Here is a 25170-nt window from a genome sequence, read left to right as displayed (position 1 = left end):
AGTGTGACCATCAGGAGTAGGGAAGTGATCACACCCCTGTCCTTGGCACTGGTGAGGCTACACCTTGAATACTGTGTTCAGAAGGACATTGAAGTGCGGGAGCATGTCCAGAGAACAAATCATATGAAGAGAGCTGAAAAAACTCGGATTGTTTAGTCTGGAGAAGAAGAGTCTGAGGGGAGACCTCATTGTTTTCTACATGTACTTGAAAGGAGGTTGTAGTAGAGTGGGGATCATGGAATCCTAGAATGATTTAGGCTGGAAGGGACCTCCAAAGATCATCTAGTCCAATCCTGCTGGAGTCATCAGGGACATGCTCCACTACATCAGGTTGCCCAGAGCCCTGTCAGGCTTAACCATGAGTATGCCCAAGGATAGGGCATCAACTACTCTGGCAACATAGAGAAGTTCCACTACTGTCATTATAAAGAACTTCCTCCTAACATCCAACCTAAATCTACTCTTTGATTTTTTAAAAAAACATTGCCTTGTGTCCTATCACTTCAGACCTTTGGAAAGATTCACTCTCCAGTCTTCTTGTAGGCCCCTTTTAGGTACTGGAAGGCCTCTATTAGGTCTCACAGGAGTCTCCTCCAGGCTGAACAACCCCAGCTCGCTCAGTCCGTCATCTTAGGAGCGATGTTTCAGCCCTGTGATCGGTCTCTTCTCCCTAGTATCAAGTGGTACAACAAGTTGTGCCAGGAAGATTTAGATTGGACATTAGGAAAAGTTATTACTGAAAGAGTGGTCAAGCATTTGAATAGCCTGCCCAGGGAAATGTCCCCAGAGTTGCTCAAAAAACATGTAGACATGGATCTCTGGGGACATGGTTTAATAGCTAGGATGGTGCTATGTTGACAGTTGGACTCAATGATCTTAGAGGTCTTTTACAACCAAAACAATTCTGTGATTCTTTGATTTAATGCCCATACTTTAGGAAAACAGCTGAGCTGCCTTAACAGTAAGACTCTTTAAGCAGATCCTGCTTTGCATTAGTCCTCTGATGAAATATGCTCTCCTGTAGAAGAGTATTTTTATTTACGTAGCCCCACTGATTCATTGAGTGTTTTCCATGACAATTAGTAGATCTGTGATATACTTTTGTCTTGTTTGCTGAAATAAGCTACACTTTTTGATCGTCATACCATTTTGTAAATATAGTTTGATATTCTGCAAATTTTTGGGTCAAGTCACGTTGCCTGAAAGAATAAGCTTTTACTCAGTGCTTAAATGTCTTATTTGTATGTGGGGGACTTGATATGAGCTTATTGAAACAAGTTTCTCATGCTAAGGCATCTAAATCAAATATTTGAGATGTATTTTTAAGTGCAGAACACTGTTTATAAGTGCTTTTCAATTTTTTTATCAAATAAAATTAGTAAAAAGGAAAAGCTTTCTGCACTTGAATGAGGAAATGGCTTTGACACAAAAATGTCCTATGGTGCTGGAGATCTATTCTTTATTGTCAGGAAACTGTTCTAATGAATTTTCACCCCTTGTAATTGCAAGGTAGCAAGAAAAATAAACATATCTTGCTAGACATTCATGTAGAGTCACAGAATGCTTTTGGTTGGAAGGGACCTTAAAGGTCAGGTAGCTTTAAATCCCCTGACATGGGCAGGGACACTTCCCATCCCATTAGAGCAGGCTGCTCAAAGATCCATCCAACCTGGCCTTGTACGCTTCCAGAGAGGGGGCTTCTGGGCAACGTGTTCCAGTGTCTGGTTATTCACACAGTGGAAAATTTCTTCCCAGTGTCTAATTTAAATTTACTCTCAGTTTAAACCAAATACCTCTTATCACTGCAGTTCCTTATGGAAGAGTGCCTCCTCATCTTTTCCTGTAGACCTCACTAATCCCACAGCCTTCTTTTCTCCAGTCTGTGCAATCCAAACTCCTTTTAGCCTTTTTATCCTGTCTTCATAGGAGAGGTGCTCCAGGCCCTTGAACATCTTTGTGGTCCTCTTCTGGACTTTTTTTGTCCTTCTTGTGCTGGGAACCCCAGAGCTGAATGCAGCACTCCTCCTTGTGGAGTCTCACAAAAGAAGAGGGGCAGATTCACCTCATTTGACCTGCTAGCCATGCTCCTTTTGATGCAGCCTAGGATGTAGTAGGCTTTCTGGGCTGTAAACACAGGTCACATTGAGCTTCTTGTCAGCGAACGCCCCAAAGTCCTCCTCAGCAGGGCTGATCTCAATCCATTCATTCCTCAGTTTGTATTCATACCAGGGTTTACCCCAACCCATGTGCATCAGTACTGCTACTGTCACATGGGCAGTAGAAGTGCTACTGTCATTGCTACCAAATAGCAGAGACCAAAGGACTGTGACAGCAGCCACAAAGAAAGGGAGCTGGTCGCTCTAAACTTTTTTCCTAAAAGTTACTTTATATTCAGTAGCAGTTTACAGTTGACCCAGTACAGTACTTTTCACTCAGGTTTCTTACCTTACAGTGGTTGTAGTTTGTAGTGATTTGAGTACATCCTATTGTAATAGTTTTAGAAAAATGCATGTTGCTATTTATTTAGAAATAGGTGAATCTTTATCTCAGACTTTAATTTGCCACTTGCTTTTTCAGCATCACAGATTCTGGACAGAACACAAAGATTTTACTAGTACACTGAATTTCATCTGCTCTGCTTCTCAGATTTTGGTATCTGTATAATGTACATACTTTAAACTTCATGGTTTTATAAATTCTGATGTTCTATCATGGCCTTTTATTGTTAGTGATTAATACTCTGGATTTCTGACACCATACCATCCACACACTCTCCTGTGACTGCCTCCACTTTGATTGTTCCAGATAAGATTCATAATGCAGTTTCCTGCATACTATTTTAACCATAGACAGCTGCTTCGGTGATTAACTGCTGTTCACTTGCAATATGCCTTTTTTTCTGAGATTAAATTAGTATTAAGATGGTTAGATGCTTTATGTTGTGAATGTGTATGCTCCCCACTATCCCAGACCATCCCGAGGTAATTAAGTGTTAAACAATGTTTAGGCAACTACATCTTCTTCTTAAGTTTATTTTTGTTTGTTTTCTCTTTTCAGTAGTTCTGAAACTAGTTCTGGAAACTAAACTGTGATTGTGTCAAATTGTAGCTCCCAAATGGAAACCAGAAATACGCCCTCTTGTGGGTAAATCTGTGTCAAGTAGTTCAGTCACATCTTATTTGAATAACTAGAGAATATTCGTTCATTCTGCTTCTGTCATTCTTTACAAGTTTGGGGGTTTGTTTTGTTTGATTTCAATTGTTTGTTTATTGATCTGGGTTTGGTTTGATAGTCTTGTTTATGTGGGAGTTTGTGTGGTTTTTTAATTGGTGGGGTTTGAGTTTTTTGAGGGAGTTGGTTGGGGGAGTTTATGGAGTGATAACTAACAAGCATTTTATTGTAAACTGTGGAAGTTTCAAGCTGGCTCTGAGGCAAATCTTAAATTCTAATAGCATGTTTACAGACTTAAGAGCGAAAGGTTAACTGCTCACCTGAATTATCAAATAGCTAGTATGTGAGTTGTACTGATTTACTGTGAATATTCAACTGCAGAAGTCAACTTTGTTGTTGTGACTTACAACAATACAAATGCTACTCAACATATAAGAAATGAAAACAACTTTTTAGAATAGTTTCATTCTAAATAAGAGTTTCATAATCTAAAATAAATAAAATATAACTGTATTTAAAGCATTGCATTTAATAGAATGCTTTTTTAAAAAGCCAAACATTGAGAGATAGTATCAAAGTGCTTTGTTTAAAATTAATTTTAGTCCTTCTAATTTTGTCTCTAATCTTCACATTAATAATTTACACATGGCTGACCTAGTATATGTTTTTTAATCCAAAGATATAGAAAGTCAAAGAATACCCTAGAGCATGGGGAAATGAAACACTTAAACAAGCATAAGAAATTTCTGAATGCTGATGTTGGTTTCTTATCTTTGTTACTACTGAGCCTGTGCATTACTGTGCAGAAATAGATTTTTCCTTTTTATTTTGTTTTCATGTATGTGCATAGCTAAGCTGTGGAAGAATTGATATTTTTTGTTAAGAAGACAATAAAAATTTTCAGCCAAGAGGAACATTTCATAAATGCAGAGCTTGAATCATCATTTGTTGACCATTGGTCAGCATCCTCTTCTAATTTCATAGTCAGGTGCTGCAATATCTGAAAAAGTATGATTACAAATTGTTTATTTTTCCTTGGATTTTTTTTTGGGGGGGTAACATTTCTTTTGTTTGCTTGGGGTGAGAGTATTTTTTCCTTCTCTGGTTGCAGTCTCTCTTCACTGAACAAGCACTGTCTCTTTATCTAAGTTGTTAACAACTTTAATCCTGTATTCCTCGCTGAATTTTACTCATGCATGTTCATTATTTCTAAAGAGTTATTTTCTTTCTGTTAGTTTTCTACTCTGCCATTAAATCAGAACTCCGGTAAGAAGTACCAAACTATAGAGACAAGATGTAGAAGATCCCCATGACACAATCCAAACACTATGCCACTGAAGGCAGTCAACATTTTGTGTGCCCACATTGAAAACTGTTTTACTGACCACAACCAATATGCTAAATCTAAACAACTGAAAAAAACCCAAACAGCAAAACCACTGTAGAATTTTCTTTGGGATATAAATTTGCAGGAAAGGAAATACACTCCACTGACAAAACAAGAGGAAGATAACGTACAGAATTAACACTTTAAATGCATACTTACTGCTCATATTGTAACTTCCAAAATATTACTTGAATTGCTGGCTTGGCTTAGCTTCATTTTATTATTGTGATGGTAGTTTTTCGTTCTCAGTGTGTGCTGCCATTTTACAGTTTTCCTTTCACTGACACCATTGTATCATTTCCTTTGTGCACTGTAGTTTCTCCCTCTCTGAAATGTCTTTTAGGATATACATTGCTTCTTGTAAAGGAGTGTATTTGCTGAAAAATCATGCCCTCATTTGCATACATGTAAATTGTTTTTCTACTTCTCCATTTGAACTGCTATACTACCCTCTGATGCATTGTTTAAATGCTTTCCAATGCAGCAGTCCTTTAATTTCCTTAATTCAGCTCATATAGTTGACAGTTTCATTTTTTTCAGTCCAGAGGTAGAAATGCTGTACATCTGGTAATAGCTGCTGTTACAAAGCTGGTAATGTAAAAATTTCTAAATAGTAAAAAAAGATGATTCATCTTCACATTATGAGCTGCTACAATGTTGTACTTTTTAAGCCTTGCAAAAAAATCTGCAGAAAACAACACAGCACAAAAAAAACCCAACAACTAGTCTGTCAGTCAAGCCATTAATTCGTCTGTGCTATTCCAAGATATTGTATGATGGTATTGTGGTCCTTTTTTTTCCTCTAACTGCCTGATACAATAATTTCCTTAAATGGGTGAGTTCACTGATGTTCTCAGTGTCATCAAATTTGAGTTTAGTTTCATTGGGTATTGGTCTCCACTTCTGGAATTCAATCCCACCTTATTTGCCAGTTGTAGAACAGATGCAATCTTGCTTTCAACACAACAGATGTAATATTTGAACCAAGATATTCTTATGTGGTTTCTTTATATTGTTTGTTGTATAAACTAATCCCATTGCTTAATCCCATCAGTCTCTCTTTGTTTAGTCTCGTGTTTACTCATATCATCATACTTATAGGAACTTTGTAAGGGGTAGACTTCTTTAATCAGCATCTTTCATTGCTGTAGGCAACCACATCTTACTCCTCTGTAACTATCTGTATGGTCAGTCTTTAAAGCAGTGATGTTGCTTATCTCTAATACTCTAAATGGAAGACTGCTCCAAAAAGGGACAGCTCTGGTGGTGAGAATTACTGTTAAAATTGTCTTCTGGCTTGCTTTCACACCCCTATTTATGTCAGCATTGCACTGTAACAGGTTAGGTGACAGTTTGGATGTGATGATCCTAGAGATCTTTTCCAACCTGGTTAATTCTGTGATTTTGGCTTCATTTTAACCTTCCACTTTGTCTTCATTTCAACCTTCCACTGCCTTAGAGCAACCATATCCCCTCTTGACCTTTGTTTTGTTAGATAAACAAACCAACCTCTACTACTGTGCTCTTTGAGAGGAAGTTTACTCTTCCCCCTCACCACTTGCTCCACTGTCACGTCTGGATTTTGCCAATTTAGATCTATTATTATGTGTCTGTGGAGGAGGTCTCAACAATTTAAGTATCTGATTTTGGAGTATTTCCTGTTGCTTATCTGTATAAATTTAATTACTGTGGCAGTGATACCAGGAAAGTACTGGAACTAGTAGTCAGAGCCTCTTAATTTCACAGTTTTGCCGGTGATAAAGGAAAGTGAATAGACTTTTCTCCCCCTCCCTCCCCGTTGTTTTCTCTTTGTTTCTGTGTCATATACAGGATTTCCAATGACACTCACTAGCGTTAGATTTGTTAGAGTTTCAGTCAAGATAAAAGAGCTCATCAGGCATGATCTTTTTATTGTACACAAAATTTGTGTGTGAACGATTTTCTTTAATTACTAACTTTTCAGCGAAAGCTTCAATTCTAAAGGTGTTAGTTCCTGTGGGTTTGCTGTTTCTGACTCATTGTGGCAAAAATTACATCCTATGTGTTTTAAAAATTCTTTTATTTTAAGTTTATGCTACTTGTTGTTATCAAGAGTTATGTATTTATGGAACTAAGAAACCACTGAAATTCTCTATAGATTGGTATTAGTTTCAGGTAAAAAACCTCAAGTGTCAGGTAGCATTTGAAACTGCTGTGGGGGTTTGAAAGCTGTTTTCTCCTGGGTTAAAATCACCAAGCACAACAACCCACAGGGAACATGTATCTGTAGCAGTTTCTTTAACTGATTTTTTTTGTACCTGTAATATAGTATATCTTTAATAAAGAAACATAATTTTGTGGTAAAAATGAGACTGTGGTGAGTGTAGCAAAGGAAGTCAACTCATTGTCAGTTCTTTTTAACTTCAGTGCTGGTTTGAATTGTGGGGGCTTGGTTTTGTTTTAGTTTGATTTAGTTTTGTTTGTTTGGGGGTTTTTTTTGTTGGTTTGGTTCAGTTTTGTGTAGATAGGCAGCTCTCAGTTTCCCTTCAGTGATTCGTGAACTCTTTGATCAGGAAGAACATTCAGTTTCATTGTCTTGGTTGAAATATTTATACATTTATTGCCATTGATGTGACATAAGAAAGAATGAGATAAAAGTAATGAAAGAAATGACAGTGATCTCTTGGTTTGTATGTATTGTGTATGTAATTCTCAAAAAGGTTGGCTTTTAAAATCAGTGTAATCAAATACAGATTTCAATAGCTTTAGTAGATGACATAAACACAAAAGAATTTGATTTACTGTTTGCCAATCTGTTAACTCATGTACCTGTCTATAACAGGTAACTGCATATATATTGAATTATTTTCCTTTATTTTGACTTCAGAAAATACTGTGTTAAATTGCTACAGTTTCTTAAATATAATTAGTGTACTGTAATGTGTGATCTTTGTAATTTTTTGTTATTACTGCAGCTAGAAATATAAGGTTTTTTTGTTACTGCAATTGATTTTATTTTTTTTTTGTTAGCAGTATGGACTTCATTACAGTTACCCAGGTTATTTACAGCTAGTGAAAACTGAGTGATTAAATTCCTTTTTCATGAAAGCTGTGCTGGTTTGCAGGAAATAAACATAGTTAACTAGTGGCTAAACTTCTTGATACAGGAGATGATAGTTTCTGTTTGAGCAGACAGTGTTTAATATTAAAGATGTATTTTCAGGTCAAATTTGAAATAGCAACTATCCTTAAAATATACTAAGATTATGTATTTGTCACTTTAATCCTCAGTTGTTGTATGTGTGAATTTACTTCTTTTGGTTTTGCTAGCCTCTTCATACAGGACAACTGAGAAGTGCTAGTTATTTAAACTGGTTATGCATTTAGTACCACTTATTGCAGTACAATGAATTACAAAAAGCTTTGTTATCTATTTTTGAATTGGTACTGCATAACCTTAGCAAATTTTCTTTTGATCACCTTGTCTGACATCTTTTTTTTTTTAAGTAACTGTTTCTGAGACTAGAAGTTTGCCACTCAATTGCTTAATACCATTTGATATTTAAAATCTGCATTGTTCTATCTACTCTTAACAAGATTTACTTAGTTTGCTGCTGAGGGTATGGTCTGTCTTTCATATATTTTACTGAATGCATAGTTTGGAAAAAGCAAACTGAGAATTTTTTTTTTCTTTTTCATTTTCCCTAGTGCTTGGGAGATGGGAAGTAATGATAGCTGGCACCTGAACTAAAATATCTGTGAAGGCACTACTATCCCAGAACTTCAGGATGAATGGGGATATGCCTCATGTTCCCATCACTACTCTTGCAGGGATTGCTAGTCTTACAGACCGTAAGTACACTTCTTTTTCTTCTCTTTGTTATGCTGTTTTCTGCCTCTTCAGTAAATACCTGTGCTTTAAAAACAGTAAATATTTTTTTTTAAATTTAGGAACTCTTAGAGATTCTTTAATTTTGTCCTGAGTCTGATTTGGCAATAAAAACTTTAATTTTGTCATTGCATGAAATTTAAATTTATCTATTGAAATATCCTCATTTAAACAGGAAATTAAATGTAGATAAAACAAACGAACACAAAACCTTGAAACAAAGCCATTTCTGTCAGTTTGAAATTTCATTCAGTACTCCACAAATAAAGAAAAGCATGTATGTTTTAGAGGAATAGTTTATCACATGGAAGTTAGAAGAGCCCTGCAAAGGGACCTGGACAGGCTGGATAGGTGGGCAGAGGCCAATGGGATGAGATTTAACAAGGTCAAGTGCAGGGTTCTGCACTTTGGCCACAACAGCCCCAAGCAGCTCTACAGACTGGGGACAGAGTGGCTGGAGAGCAGCCAGGAAGAAAGGGACCTGGGTGTACTGGTGGATAGTGGGCTGAAGATGAGCCAGCAGTGTGGCCAGGTGGCCAAGAAAGCCAGTGGCATCCTGGCCTGCATCAGGAACAGTGTGGCCAGTAGGACAAGGGAGGTTATTCTTGCCCTCTACTCAGCACTCCTCAGGCCACACCTTGAGTGCTGTATCCATTTCTGGGCCCCTCAATTCAAGAGGGATATTGAGGTGCTAGAAGGTGTCCAGAGAAGGGCGACGAAGCTGGTGAGGGGCCTGGAACACAAACCCTATGAGGAGAGGCTGAGGTAGCTGGGGGTATGCAGCCTGGAGAAGAGGAGGCTCAGGGGTGACCTCACTGCTGTCTACAACTACCTGAAGGGAGACTGTAGCCAGGTGGGGGTTGGTCTCTTCTGCCAGACAACCAGCAACAGAACAAGGGGACACAGTCTCAAGTTGTGCCATAGGAGGTCTGGGCTGGCTGTTAGGAGGAAGTTGTTGGCAGAGAGAGTGATTGGCATTGGAATGGGCTTCCCAGGGAGGTGGTGGAGTCACCATCCCTGGAGGTGTTCAAGCAAAGCCTGGATGAGGCACTTAGTGCCATGGTCTAGTTGACTGGCTAGGGCTGGGTGATAGGTTGGACTGGATGATCTTGGAGGTCTCTTCCAACCTGGTTGATTCTATGATTCTACGATTTATATGTCATCATCTTCACTAAGAAAGAGAGAGAGAAATTAGTAGACTTATGCTTAACTAAAGTTGTGGAATATCCTGAATATATCTGAAATCTAGTTTTCTGGTTTAGGAAAAGGTATAAAAATGTTACTGTAATTAATAGGTGCAAAGAACACCTCCTAAAATGGAAATAAGCAGATAAATTTTTGAGTCTTCTTTCTAAGCTATCCAGCTTACAAAAGGAGCATGTGAGATGTGTACTGTCTTTAAATACATTAGGAAGACAAAAATGCAAGGAAGGAAAAAGAGCTAATTTGCATTAAAAGCTGATAGTGTCACAAAACAAAATGTTTGTAATGTAACTAAAACAAAATTTGTAGCGGAAGCTAAGAGGAAATTTGTTATTACTATGATAAAGATAATTAATAGTCCTAGAGAAACCATCACAACAAGAGCAATTTGGACAAAGAGGATATTTGGACTAAGAGGATATTTGCACTTAGTGACCCAGGGTGCTTCTGAGTTTTTATTATTATACTGTTGAAACATGGAGACTTTACAAGAGACAGTACATACTGAGGGGACAGTATATACTGTCAATTGAATGTAATTGTCTACAGTAAAAAAGATGATGTACTGAAGGGAAGAAAACCAAAAACAACCAACAACAATTTCCTCATATCCTTCTGATATTCTGAAATACCATATCAAAAGATGCTGGTTGTGTATAATCATGTATGTCTAATAGTGGACCATCAGGATGCAGATAATAAGTTTTCAGGCTATGTACAGTTTTCTATTATTAAGGATTTGCTTGTAAGGTTCTAAGGAGGGTCAAAATACTTAACTAGAAATAGTCTATGAGCAGACTCCTAGTGCAAGAAAATCTTGAAAAAATTAATTTGCTTCAGTGAGATTGCATTAGATATGTTTGCTTATGTATCAGTTGCATTTATCTAATGTATAGAAGTTCAAGCGCAGCTGAACTGACTTGTGAATTCTGGCTGGCTGACTAGCTGAATATATACTCCCTTTATAAATATGTTTTGCTAACTTTGCTATTATTTTTCCAAGTTTCTGATATATTCAAGGTAACTTGACACAAATAATGACACCTGTTTATTTTAATGTATTACATACCTCTGTTTGAATTGGAATTTATTTCTATACACAGTAATTATTTCCCCCACAATATAACATAATATTCTCTCCCCCTATTTTGTTTTTAATAAAGAATTTCAAAATATGCAAGAGCCAAAAGAGGATATTTCTCATGGGATTATTGTTTTTACTGAAGCTGTTTCTAGTGCTCCCATGAAAATCTGTATCTCAAAGGTGCAAACAGCCTAGTCTGCTTGTGTTTGTGGACCCATGAAAGCAACTCTTTCATGTTGCTAGCTCTTTGGCCTCTTCTGATATACTTTCCTCTTGCCTGTGTAGTTCTGCCAATCATTGGGTGAAGAGCTTCTTCATTGTTCTGTCTATAGACCTAAGAATGCCCTCTTGAAAGTATAGTGTGCTTGTTTATAATCTGATTAAAATATTGTGGTGGGTGTTTTCATTAGTCGTTTTTACCAAGAATTTGTGAATAGATGTATCAACTGAATTGACATTTTCATGATAGACAACACTAGCCTAACTGATATAGGAATAAATACAGCAAGAGAATTTAATTAGTGGCTTAAATTGGTTGTTAATTATTTTGGTGGGTTGGGTTGTTGTTTGGTTGTTTTTCCTGGGCAGGGTTTTGGTTTTGGTTTTGGTTTGAAGAGCTAAGTAGAAAACTTTAGCTAATATGCTCCTTACACTTAAGTACTGCATGTAACTGCAAGGATTTTACATTTCATTCCTTTATCAATGCTTTTGACTTTAAGAGAAAGTGGTCTTAGCATGTTAAATAGACTAATCCCCAGAATGTTTAAAGCCATGTTTTTATTCATAATACTTAGTATTAGTATAGATAAGTATTTACATATTAGTAAATACTTAGTATTAGTGTAGTTAAGTATTTAATACAGTAATACAGTAGGCTTGTCTGTATTACCTTGTTTAAAGCAAGTTGCAGCCTTTGTGTATATGTGCTCATAAGTTAAAAAAAGCTAGTCCAGAAATCTTTCCTATATTTCAATGTAGTGGCCAATTTTTCTTTCTTAATTATATTTTATGGAGTAAGTTGTCTCTCTTTCTATGCCTATTTTTCCTGAAATGATTCTGAACTCCTTTCTGATAACAGTTTTGAACCAGCTGCCTCTTCCATCACCATTACCTGCTACAACAACAAAAAGCTTGCTTTTCAATGGACGAATAGCAGAAGAGGTGAACTGCCTTCTGGCTTGCAGGGATGAAAATCTGGTTTCACAGCTCGTTCACAGTCTCAATCAGGTGTCAACAGATCACATGTATGTATTTTGAACTTCAGCTATATCAGATCACCATCCCTATTCCTAGAAATTAAAATTAACCAGATCAAGAATATTTGTGAGAATCTGAATATTATAACATGTAGATTTTGTATTAAGATGGCTTAGCAGATGAATGCTGTATAAGTCAATTGTTTAGATCCTTCAGAACATGAATAGTTGCATGGCGAAGCTTACGAATAACTGTGGGGGTTATTTTGTAGATCAGCTGCTCCTTTCATTCTTGCTAGTTAGGAGTGCAGACTTGGTGATGTTGATTGTGCAGTACTCATTTGTGTTCTCTTTATGGTTAATAGGTGTATAGACAAATTATATACCAACTTTTCCACAAAAAGACTCCCGTGTAAGACCCATATCAATTCTGTTTAGGCATTGAACTTAAATATTTTAAGAGTGAAACAAGCAAATATGCTAATGTATTATCTTTTTCATTTTATTTTATTTTTTTTTAATTTTTCACTGATGTCCTTTAAATTATCTTACGTTGACAACCCTGTCTTTTTCTTACATGTTCCAAGCAATTGTTCTGATCAGGTGGAAGGAGCTTTTTTAAGTCTTAACAGCAAACAATAGGTGAAAGCATGGATGCATTTGTAGAAAATCCATTACATTCTTTTTATGCTTCAGGGAGAATTCTGTGATGTCAAAGATATGCCAATTTCCTTTCTCAAAATAAAAGATTTTTCAAAGCACTGGGCTGCACTATGAATGTTCTTCGTTCATGTGTGTTATTTTCACTCCTACAATATTTCCATACTTCCTTGATGTTATGCCAAAGAATTCTCTTCTGGAGAAGACTACGATATAAAAGCAGGCATGTGTTGGTAACAAAATGCTTGGTGCTTGGTAACAAAATGAAGACTAGTAGGAATACCTCTTCTGCTATTTCTTGAAGAAAAGAGGTTAAAAATAAGTAGAGACAGGGAAGAGTGCTTGGGTTTTTTCTATACTTTAGACTTGGGTTTTTTTCTATATTTTAACATTAAATTGTCTTCTTTCATTTTGGTTTTTTATTTGTTTTGTTTTTGTTTTGTTTTGCTTGTGTTTGTTTTGTTTGTGTTTGTTTTTCTTTTTACCTGACTCATAGTTCCTTATAATTTGAAAATGCATTTGCCTCTTTATTTGCTTACTTCCACAATTCCAGAGAGTTGAAAGATAACCTTGGCAGCGATGATCCAGAGGGAGATATACCGGTCTTGCTGCAGGCTATCCTGGCAAGGAATCCTAATGTTTTCAGGGAGAAAAGCATGCAAAACAGATACGGGGTTCAAAGCGGTAAGGATTTTGATTATTTACTGATTGTACTTTATGTTCTGTAAGTTTAGTGGACTGATACTAACCACACCTGTTCATAGAACACAACAATACTTCCTTCATATTTGACAGTGATATAAAGCTATGTAGCTTGACATCATCTAGGAGCAATTGTATTAGAGTAAGCATGGAAATAAACTGTAACAGGTATTTTTATACGCAAAGAACGAGTGATTGGGTTTTATTTTAAAATAATTTTAATTTCTTTGTGCTTAAGTTCATATATTTGTCTTAGTAAGTAGTTGCAGTTGGAAAAATATACCTTGATCTTCCTGAGTATCTGTACAGTTACAGTGTTCCAATGCAGATAGTAGTTCTTAATAGTTCTGGGGTGAGGAATAAGGTTGAATGAACCATACTTAACAGCTGCCTCCTGCCATTCCTTGTCTCAGCAGATTGTGATGCCCAACAAATTTTACTGTTTTGATGGCTCATTTTCTTCTGAGATGCAGTGAAATGTACTGCTGGAGAGCAAAGATAAAGGAGAGACACCAAGCAAAAGATTCTTTGGACAGATTCTAGGTGTAAATATGGAGACATGCAGTGGCTTTTAAATACCAAACTACAAAAATGAGTAGAGAGTTTTCCGCTGTTCATGCAGTGTGTGGATAAATGTTTGCCAGCACTTCAGACACATAGATAGAAACGTTGCTGGAGTCCACAAGGAATAGGAAGCGACAGGTGGTTTTGGAGGAGAAAAATAATAAAATGAGATTATTAGGTTTATTAACCTATATTAGTAAGTAAAAAACTATACCATATTTGGAAGCACTTGATAAGGACAGAATGCATAATATTCCTTGAAAGAAAACAACTGTTTCCTGGAACAAAAAATGTGCAAGACATTTCTAAAAATTCATTGATACATATGTCCTGGAATTTAAGGTCTGAATAAAATCTCTAGTTCCTGCATTTAGTGGTAGATGTTACAGAGCATGGTATTTCCAGCTGTGGGAAAAAATGTGACTGTCCTGACAGTTTGCAGAGTGGTCTTCCAAAGAACATATGCTTGATTTAGTTTTCCACCAGTTTTGTAGAGTAAAATAATTTTTGACAGTGCAAAAGTAAGACATAATTAAAAAAATTTCTCTGTTCCAGCAGAGGCTTTTGAAAGAAATGTACGAAATCTGAAAACTGGAAAGAAAGGAAAAGCACAGCTTTAGACAAGAGTATTTGGAAAGACAGAAGGCATTGGAATGAATGGAAAAGCTAGGAAACGCATGAGTTTATTTTCAATGGAATAAGGCCACAATCTTACCTGGAAATGGATGGCTTCTGAACTTCGATGCTGTCAAATTGTGGCAGCAATATTTGCTGTTACTGTGTCCCATTGAGATCTCCAAGGCTGAAAGAGGCTGTACTTATGTGTTGGGACAGCAAAGGCAGTGTTTTCTTATGCTTTCTGAGCATTGTAATCTCTTTACACTTACAGTTTGTAGAACAATTGGAGGTTTGGTAGTGATCTTCAGTAATGCATTTTGGTAGCTAGAAGAATTAAGTTTAGGCTCCTTTCCAATATTTCAAATTAATGTCTTCTGCTGTCCTTACTGTACTTCTTCTGAGTATTGTCCTTCTGCCTTTGTTTGAGTCCAGCATGCAGTCAAGTCAGTGCTGGGTATTGTGACCCAGTATTTGCAGTGCCCACAATTGAGACGGAATAAAGGCAGTGGGACCTCCAGTCTGTTTACTCAGCCTGCTTTGGGCCTGTGAATCCAGTGTCAGTTCCAGCATTAGTATGGAACAAGTTAACTCCAATTCTCTCAGCCTTTTTTTCTGATGCAAGAAGAGGAGGATCATCTGGCTAAAGAATTATGTTAAACACAAAATAAAATCACTTATTTGGTAGTTTGTCAGTAAATAAAGATATCCTTATAAAACTTAGTACTATGTTTTGATTTGTTATAAGGTAAAACACAAGCAGAATTCTCAGCTTATTTTCCCCAAGTTCATACTGACCTGTGGCTCACTAAGTTTAGAACAAGAATTGGTTTTATTTGGGGTGAACAAAGAGTATAAGAAGAATGTATTATGTGGAGACTCCTTTTGCTTTGTGTTCTGAGTGGGCAAACTTTGCCTTCCTCCACCTCCCAATTAAACATGCTGGCATATTTAATTTTGAGTAACATAGCAGTGAGTTTTGAACTCTTGCTCCCTGTCTCTTGATAACAGTGCTATTGCTGAAGTAATCATACTTCTTAGATTTTTTTTTAGATTACATTTTTAGATATTTTTGGTGGTGTTTTCTGCTACTGGAATGTCTGAACAAATGAAGTTATATTGCCATGCATCATGAGGCCTAACTTTCTATAAGGGCAAAATGTTAATTTTAGTTTAGACCTTTTTTCACCAGATGACATAGAAAGTTCTGAGTGCCATCTTGCAACTACATCTGGCGTGTATCTTTTAGTGTATGAGTGAAGTTATTTATTTAAAATTAATATATTATTTAGTTTCAGGTTTTGCAATCATTTTTTCTCTTTTTCCTCTCTACACTTTGACTTTACCCTTGAACAGCTATGTGTTGGAAGATCACGTAAAACAGTATCTTCCAATAGGTTAGTATTCATACCATCACTTAGGGCTCAGGAAGGTCTTGAGGCTCATTTAAAGCTATTTATCAGAACTTGGATTTTGATGGATTAAAATCTTCTCCATCTTTTCCATAAGCTCAGTTATCTGGATTTCTTTTTTTAATTTTTAATGTGTACAAAAACTCAAATGCATCTCTGCCTCTAAAAGGGATCTGTCCTAGCTTAAACATGAATAATGCTGTAGTAGAATTTAAGTGCACAAGACTTCTTTGGTGATCTTGAGCTTTATTTTTATGTAGTTCATTCCTTGACATTCAGAAGAAATGCTAGATTGTATTTATACATACCACTTTTTTTCAAGGAAAAAAGCAGCTGTGGTCAAGAGTGGAACTGTGCATTAAGGAGATTCACTCTAGTGGTGTAACTACTAGGATGATGTTTCCTCGAACTTGATCATTACTAACATCCAAAATTAAGATTGCATTTAAAGTAGGTAGTTAGGGAAATGCACAGTGGGCCCATGAATCTGCTGCTTAGTGACATGACAGCAGTGTAAAAATGTATGCAAAGATACTTTAGTGCTAATGATGACAGACTAATTTACAGACTAAATGGGCCTTATTTTAACTGCTTGCTCATTACGTCATTATCAGGTTTTTTTTGTTCTTGTGGATTGGGGTTTATTTAAGGGATGAGGGTGGTGTGGTTAGGGTTTTTCTTTCTTCTTCACTTAAGTTACCTAGATTGGGCCTTCTCAACAGAAATAATGAGAGCTGTCCAATGGAGAATACTTTTTAGGGTTTTTTTAAATGCGTTAAAAGTAGAGATTCATCTTTATGTTGTTTTCATTCTTTTAAAACAAAACCTACCACGTCTACTGTTGAAAACATGGTTTAGATTTAGAGAGGAGAAAAAAAAAAAAAAAAAAAAAAAAGAAGTGCAGTCTGTGCTTTAAGCAGAGAATTGAACTTCTGTATGTGAATGTTAAGAGTTAGTCGTTTGACCAAATTATTGAACCTAGCTGCGTTGAGAGTGGCAGTGAGAGGTGCGCAGGCAGTAGGCATGTCGAGTGCCACCCCTAGACCTTCCCCCTAATTTGTCTTTACGTGAGTTTCCATTTAAACAAATGTTGTATGAGTTGAGGAGTTCCTTTCTGTCTGGACACCGAAATGTCTTCTCTAATGTATGGAGATGCTTGGGGCTTGCACTCCTGCTCTGGGCTAGCTTTCCTGTGCTAATGCACATGGAATGCAGCAATTCACACCTACTGGGAGGTAGTAACGGCTGCATTCCTGTGGGATTATCACATCTCTGCTGAAGAGAAGGTTAGAGAAAAGAAAGTGATAGGGAGGACTTCTGAGGCTAATTTTGCTTGTGTGACTTTTGTAGTAATTTGAAATAGGTGATAGTGGTAGAAGAATTGACAGCTCCCAAACACTCTTGACTGGGGACTTCAGCCAGACTTCTGTCTAAAATTTGCTTTAAAATAATTGTACTACTAATGTGCTTTTACTCATAGCTGTGGATCACTTACTGTGGCTTCCCAAGCTGCAGTGTGCACATGAATTATGACAGTTTTACCTGCAAGGCGTTCAACTGTGTCACTAAAATAACTAAAATCCATTTAAGTTGTTATGTTTCTGCATCATTTCAACTTCCAGTGCTGTGCTGTCACTAGGGAATTCTTTATATCTTCATTGAAGAGAGAAATTTGAAAATGGTTCCTTTAACATCTCCCTAATAATGATGCAAGTAATTTGAATCATTAAGCTTTCCTTAATAATGAAATATTCTTTTCTAGAATATTTCATTTGGGAGGGACCTACTAGGATCATCTGCTCTGGCTAGATGGCCCCTTCAGGGCTCACCGAAAGTTCAAGGAAGTTATTAAAGGCATTGTCCAAATGCCTCTTAAATTAACTTCAAACACATTGGGACTTGTGTTTTGCCAGCTGGTACAGCACCTGAATTTCCAAAGCACAACTGTCGGGATGGATCTACAGGTTGTGGAGCCTATACTTCTGATACTGGTTCTGCTTTAGCATAGAGAAGAGGAGGCTCCAGGGGTGACCTCATTGCTGTCGACAACTACCTGAAGGGAGGTCGTAGCCAGGTGGGGCTTGGTCTCTTCTGCCAGGCAACCAGCAGCAGAACAAGGGGACACAGTCTCAAGTTGTGCCGGGGGAAATATAGGCTGGATGTTAGGAGGAAGTTGTTGCCAGAGAGAGTGATTGGTATTGGAATGGGCTGCCCAGGGAGGTGGTGGAGGCACCATCCCTGGAGGTGTTCAAGCAAAGCCCGGATGAGGCACTTGATGCCATGGTCTAGTTGACTGGCTAGGGCTGGGGGATGGGTTGGACTGGGTGATCTTGGAGGTCTCTTCCAACCTGGTTGCTTCTATGATTCTATGCTTTGCAATTGAAATTGCAAATTCCTTGTAAGCATAGTAGAGGTGAAAGAGAAGGTTTTTTCCCTGGATGCAAAGGAACCACTAAGGTTCTGTGATAACGATGAGAATATCTTGTAGCACTCAGACTGAGATGATTGTTTGCTGCTCTAAATATAGGAGATAACTTCTTTGTGTTATTCTGACTTGAGAAGTTTCCAAATCTTTTACTGACTGGCAGAGTAAGTACTGTTCATACAAACCATGTGGTGTGGCATATTTGTCCTGTTGCACATCTTTTTCTGCTTACTAGAAGGTTCTTACTTGGCAGCTCTAAGGAACAGAGGAAGGAACTACTACTAATATTTAAAACTGAATTAGTACTGCTTTAGGGAACATTTTTTAATGTCATGATGTAAGAAGGACATCTTACATGTAATCTCTAATTTCTAATGTTTTCTAACAGCTGTAGGTAGGGGATATTGATGTCTGTAAAGTTATAATCTTTTTGTGTATAATAATTTATTGAATGACAATTAAGAGGGAAATGTGTATAAAGTAATTTTGCTCTCTTCTTTTTAATAGGGATGATGATGTCACAGTATAGTATTTCTCAGAATTCCATGCGTGGTAGTCCTGCATCTTCCAATTATCAACAAACCACTATCTCACATAGTCCTTCCAGGTAATGATTTCTTTTAAATGGGGTAGAAGGGGTGGTAAACTGCAGATTCTTCCTACAGTGGCAGTCAATTCTTGTTGCAAGTATGTGTGTGGAAGGTGATCAGAATCAAATAAAATTTTGTGTTTTTCTGACAGCAGAGTGAGTTTCTTCTGTTAGTCCTTATATTCTAAGGACTAATAATGATTCTCCCTATTCTCTCTCCCTGGCACCCCTCCAGCTGTTTTTTGTCGGTGACAAAGGCTGAAACTTATGGAAGGAAGATAGAAGAGGCTAAAGTTTACCAATGTTGCAGGAGGTTGGGATAAAAGGCTTCTGAAAGCATAGCATATTCCCGTTAGCAGTTATAGAAAAGAGGAGAAGCCCAGTAATTTGTCCAGTCTTCTAGCAGCATCGTTGTCAACTTTATGGTTCTTTTCTAAAACTTTTGAGTGTTGACAAGTAGCACTCAGACCTTATTAATACAGTAAAATACTTTGGACTAGAGGAAAGCATTTGGCACGTAGGCTCAGCTCAGTTCTACTGGGCTTTAACAGGTTTCTTATTCAGTTATTAGACACAAGTTTTAAAATAAACTTAGTTCATATTTCATTTCAAGTTACTGCAATTGTTTTAGCAAATTAAACGCTCTGTATCTGCACGAACCCACTTATTTACCTTTATATCTAAAAAGGATATTAAAGTTATTTTTCAATTGACTATTGCAGTGAACACTACAGTCTTGAAATCCTTGCAAAATCTTTGTGTTCAGTACTTCTCTATGTCTGTGGAAGCTTACCTTCGTATTGTTATTTTGAATGGAAGGTTGTGAAAGCACGTAATGTACTTCTTGAATTATTTTTTTTGTTTATTTTGAAAAGACCATCTAAGAATGTACACTGCAATATACATGGACTGTTGAAAGAAGACTCAGTCTAAGATAAGGAAAAACAGTGAAAGTCTAAGTTGTTAGTGGAGTTTGGGTCAGATCGTACTTAACTGCCTATCACATTCCTCTATCTTAGCAGTGTTGTTCTGTTAGATTAAGTTCTTCTAAAATTTACTGGAAAATATGGCTCCTTGTTAATCCAGATGACCTTGCTGTTACTTAAAACAGTCACTTTCATTCAAACTTTTAGGTCTAACCTGGAAATTGCAGACCTTAATTTAGTATACATTTGTGTCATTGCTTCCTTTCCCTAGATGGAAATCTTATGAAGTGTTTTATTCTTTACTGATGCAGTACCTAAGCTGTGAGTCTTAGATATTTAAAAATTGAGGTTGGGAAGACATCAATACTTAAAATAATGCTTTTGAGTGAGATTACAGGGTGTGTTGGAGTGTTGCATCTTAAAGAATTTGTAGTCTTCTGAGTATGTAATACTCCAAAAAGAAATAATAAATTTGGCTAAATTTGCTTCTCCGATTTCTCTTTTTTTTTTTGGTGTTATTATTTGTAGCCGGTTTGTGCCACCACAGACAAGCTCTGGTAACAGATTTCTGGCACAACAGAACAGTCCAGTGCCTAGTCCATATGCTCCTCAAAGCCCTGCAGGATACATGCCATATTCACATCCTCCAAGTTACACACCACATCCTCAGATGCAGCAAGGTAATTCTGTGATGTTTGTTTTATTCTCCTGTCTTATGTCAGCTTTACCTTCATATGCATGTTTCATGGCTATTTACTTTCTTTGAAGGAGTCACTTAGTGAAAGTATTTCAGTTGGTAGGTACGTTTAAGCTTTTCTTTCCTAACAATACAGAGGATTAGTAAATACTTCTATTTTAAAAACCTGAAATAAAAGGGGAGAAGAAAAGGTTTGTGTTGCATTGCTCCACTGTGTACGCCCATTTTCTGTAGCTGTCACATGTATATGACAATAGGAAAATTAAAACCAAAACACTTCTATTTGTTAGCTGTGGCCATTATTCATTTGTGCTAGTGAAAATCTTAACATAATCTAAGTTTTGTGTGCCAACTTATTTAGCCTTACCAAACCTTTGTAGTGTCAACTAGATTAATTCTAAGCTGCATAGAATTGTGCTTAAGATACTCAGTAATGAGCAAAGATGATCTTCAGAAGCAGTGGATTTCTTTGTTCTTCCCTTTACTAAAAGCAGTCTTGAACAACATGACACTATTAAAGTATCTAGGCAATATTTTGTTGGTAAGTAGAATTATAATTGGATTCTTTGAAATCAGTTCTTAAAGGTTAGCATTGTGCTTAGTGTATATATATATATATAGAGAGAGAGAGAGAGAGTTGTTCTGTATATAATGCTGTGTAAATACTTAGAGCATTACTAAAAGTAGCAAATACACATTATTAAATAGAGGAAAACAGAGTTTTGTATAACCAATAAAAGTTTGGTACTAACTTCAGTTAAGATAGACATGGAGATAAACTTGGCTAATATGTACATCGAATTTTGGTTTTAAATCATCTTGAAAATTAAAATCTTAGATGCCTAATTTTATTTAAGGTATTTGTGGTAAATGATTTCTATCAAATCTTCAGTTCTAGTTCAGCTCTCTCATGGCAAATTCATTAATGTCCTCTATTATGTGTTTTCTCTGAAGCTTTTAAAGAGTTAACAAGTGTGTGAATGTATCAGTATAGTTATTTAATTTTTTTTGTATTTCAGCTTCAGTATCCAGTCCCATTGTCACAGCAGGGATGAGGAATCTCCATGAAAATAAAGTTTCAAGTCAATTGTCTGGAAATTCAGCTAATCATCATGCTGATAATTCTAGACATGGATCGAATGAAGACTACCTACAGATGGTGCACAGACTAAGCAGTGATGTATGTTATCTTACTGAGTTTATTGTGATAAAGCAAGAATTTTACTATGATAAAGTAAATATGTGTTTAGCTGTCTTAGAGGTCAGATGTTTTACTTTATTGTTGTTGACATATAAACCCAATGAAAGCGTATTTCAATTTCAAATGTGCATGCTCAGCCTTGCAACCATAATATGTGAGATTTAATATTCTCTGTATCTCTTTTTTTCCCTTTAAATCATTTGTAACATTCTTCCTAATGAAATTAGGAAAAGTAAAAAATATCTTCTAATAATCTCAGATATGAGTGTATTTAAAAGAAATGGTAGAGTGTTTTACAATTACTGTAGCAAATTGTTGATGCAAACAATATTATATTCTAAACAGATGTAGAGATAACATATATCACTGAAGATCCCACAACTGTCAGTTAGACATATTTTAATAACCTAAACTAGCTTATAGAAGCGAAAAAGTGTTATGTTCAGCAAGTGTACTAGTAACACCAAGCTCCCTATATCTTCTGCAAGGATTAATAAAATAGAACTTGATGACAGCTTATTAGTCATCTTTTTTTTTGTTGTTGTTGGTTTGTTGTTTTTTTTAATGCAACAATTACACTAAAAGCATTAGCTATGAAGCAGAAGAGTATCAGAATGACAGAATCTACCATGATGCACAGTCATCAGCTGTTTTTCTCAGCTTCAGCAGTGCAAACTCTTAAACAGCAGTGTATTCTTGGAATTAGTGGTACATATGTCCTCACAGCTATGTTAAAGTTCCACTGTCAAAATATTTTTTTTTTTGTTAAGACAGGATTTTTTTTAAAACTTTATTATGCTAATTAGTGTTATAATTCTTAAAGTATTTAAAAATATTAATCTCTAATGCTGTAATCCAATTAATACAGCCGCATCCTAGTTAATGAAAACTTAGAAATTAAAGACTTTCAAGATAGATAGACTATGGAAACACAGCATGCCACCATTGTTTAATTCAATATGAGAAATACTAAGCATAACAAGTAGGAAGCATGGTAAACTTGCACTTTTAACTCTTTATGCATTTTCTCAATGGAACATTTCTGCAACATTCATTTGAAATTACGGTTTTAAAAGCTGAGCTTTGCAGAAAACACATGGAAGAATTTGGATTAATTTAAATTTACATGAATAATAATCATAATGTCATGGCCTTTTCAGAAGCAGTGTGACCTGAGAGTTATGAATAAAGATTATTAAATCCATAAAACTTCAAAACTTGAGGGAATTTATTGCTTTAAAAAATGTGAATAACATCAGGATATTGTTTATTTGTGAGATACTATTCTATGAAACCAAGAAGTATACCCTTAAAAGATCACTTCACATACACTCAATGTAAGGACAATTTTTCTGGTAAATGTGAGAGTATTCCTAAAAATAAGTCTGTGCTTACATATCACTGTTTGATAAAGCTCTGAACTAGGAAACTATAAATGAACACTCCAGAAAATCTGTCAGCTGTGGTTTGGCTGGCACATATACCTCAAAGGTCATCTACCTGGTTAGTCTGTTTAGTTAACAAAAGTAGCATTTGCCTGTGTCACTGGCAATCACAGTGACCTCTCCTGTCCTAATAAAGAATATGTAATAGGAGGTTACTAAGCCTTTTTTTTACCAGTATGTTGGAATTTCTTTGAGAGCTCTTGCTAGTCCAAGAAAAGTGAGGTTTGAAAAAAATCAGCTCCTCAGTTTGTGTAGTAGGTGAGTAACTCCTCAGGAAATTAACTTATTTTGACTTACACAAAAAATACAAGATACAGTTGTTTTTATTGTGTTGAATCTGAATGATAGATTTGTTTGCATGTGAGGCTTTCCTCACATGCCTATGTAGCAGTCTAGCGGCAGTTTAAATTAACCAAGGTTTTTGTGTAAATAACTATTGTTCTAATACTTTTGTACTAATTTTAGTCTTTATTGTCAAGTATTCATGTTAATGATAATGCTAATTTTTTATCATTGTTGCTTTAGGACGGTGATCCTTCAATAAGGAATGCAGCATCTTTTTCTTTGAGGTCACCACAGTCAGTCTGCTCTCCAGCTGGAAGTGATGGAACCCTTAAAGGTAGCCTAGCAGTTATATATATGTTAATGTTTGGGTTTTTTTTTTTAGTGTTTAAGACCAGGTAGTTTAAAGAGGTATTTAGATGTTCCTCCTTTAATCAAATAGTGTTACATGGCATATCATTATGGTTTGGATACAGAATTGGTTTGAAACCTGTTTCCAAAAAGATTTCTGAAGGTCAAAAAATTGACTAATCATTCTTCAATACAAAGCTCAAATTTGTGGAAAGCAGAAGTATTTAAAACCCTTTCCAATATGAGGGTAAATTCTTTATAAGAATGGTTTCAGTTCCTCTACATAAAAAGTGGTTTAAAGGCAGCATTAAGAATATTGAACTCTTAACCATCTTAAAAGACTTTTAACATGGAATGCTTGTCTTCAGTCAAGAAATTTTGAGAACATGAAGTTAAAGGTGGAGTTAAGTGAATTGAATATAAATATAAGTAAAATATAAGTAGAACCTCTGAAAACCTTAACTGTGGAGAAGGAATAGGGTGACCTATCAGTCAGTTGAGAGGGAATGGGAAAAAAATGTGCTTGCAATAATTCTTTATGCTAAAATCTAGAATGCATACTGCTGGTTTTAATATTATTCCCAAGAAGCAATGACTGAGATACATGAAATTTTGCAGGGTAGGGCTTTGGGCATATTCTTGCTGATTGACATGACAGTAGTAAAAAGAGGCAACAGTGCTTTCTTCTCTTTAGCCCCAAACCAAAATCAAGTCTTTCCTTATGGTCAGGTTAAACAGAAAGGCAGAAAAGGAAAGAAGAAGGTGAAGGTCTTAGCCTTGTGCAGCCTGGATAAGAGACCTCTTTGGTAGGGATGTGTCTTGGAGCAGCCTTCCCCATACCTAGGAGCGGATTGTCAGGAAGATTTAAGTTGGCCTTTTCAGTGTTGTGAAGAAAGAATGAGATACAATGGACTTAAATTGAGATCAGAGTTTCTAACTTAGTTTAAGAAAAAGTTTCACTGTCAGGGCAGCTGAGCTTTCAAAAGGTTGCTCAGAGAATCTGTGTTTTCTGTACTTGGAGGTTTTCAAGATTAGTTTGAGTAAAGCCTTGCATGATGTGTCCTTGCTTACTCTGCTTTGACCAGGAGGCTAGACTGACTAAGGACCTCCTGAGGCCACTTCTTAACCAAATTATCCTGTGATCCTGTGGCTGCTAAATGATCTTCTATAGGCATAAGCAATATTAAAAAGTGATAGAATAAATGTGGCTCAAGTGGCAAGTATACATGTATAGTATGATAGCAGCATCAGTATTTCAAGAGCTTTTTTGATAAAGGACTTGTAAGACTGGTGTAAATGATGAAGATTAAATGTGATTCATTTGGGGTTTGTGAGCTTGCTAGGTTTACTACATTTGGAATCTAGTCTGCTTCCATTCAGATGCATGATTGT

General features: G+C 36.3%; 1 protein-coding gene across 7 annotated transcripts in view; it reads left to right on the top strand.

Moving 5' to 3' along the window:
- The window catches only part of NIPBL (NIPBL cohesin loading factor), a 167857-nt gene that overhangs the window by 52590 nt on the left and 90097 nt on the right, over nucleotides 1-25170 (top strand). For all 7 annotated transcript variants that reach the window (XM_064140653.1, XM_064140658.1, XM_064140656.1 and 4 more), the window contains 7 exons: nucleotides 8246-8389; nucleotides 11792-11957; nucleotides 13123-13253; nucleotides 18795-18894; nucleotides 20331-20482; nucleotides 21519-21679; nucleotides 23671-23764. In XM_064140653.1, coding sequence (XP_063996723.1) covers nucleotides 8326-8389; nucleotides 11792-11957; nucleotides 13123-13253; nucleotides 18795-18894; nucleotides 20331-20482; nucleotides 21519-21679; nucleotides 23671-23764 — 868 coding nt within the window. In that variant the 5' untranslated portion in view covers nucleotides 8246-8325. The remainder of the gene's footprint in view (nucleotides 1-8245; nucleotides 8390-11791; nucleotides 11958-13122; nucleotides 13254-18794; nucleotides 18895-20330; nucleotides 20483-21518; nucleotides 21680-23670; nucleotides 23765-25170) is intronic.

The sequence above is a fragment of the Pogoniulus pusillus genome, chromosome Z, assembly GCF_015220805.1.
Source record: "Pogoniulus pusillus isolate bPogPus1 chromosome Z, bPogPus1.pri, whole genome shotgun sequence".
NCBI classification, from domain to species: Eukaryota; Metazoa; Chordata; class Aves; order Piciformes; family Lybiidae; genus Pogoniulus; species Pogoniulus pusillus.
Note: the sequence above shows the minus strand (reverse complement) of the source record. Positions and strands in the feature narration are given on the sequence as shown.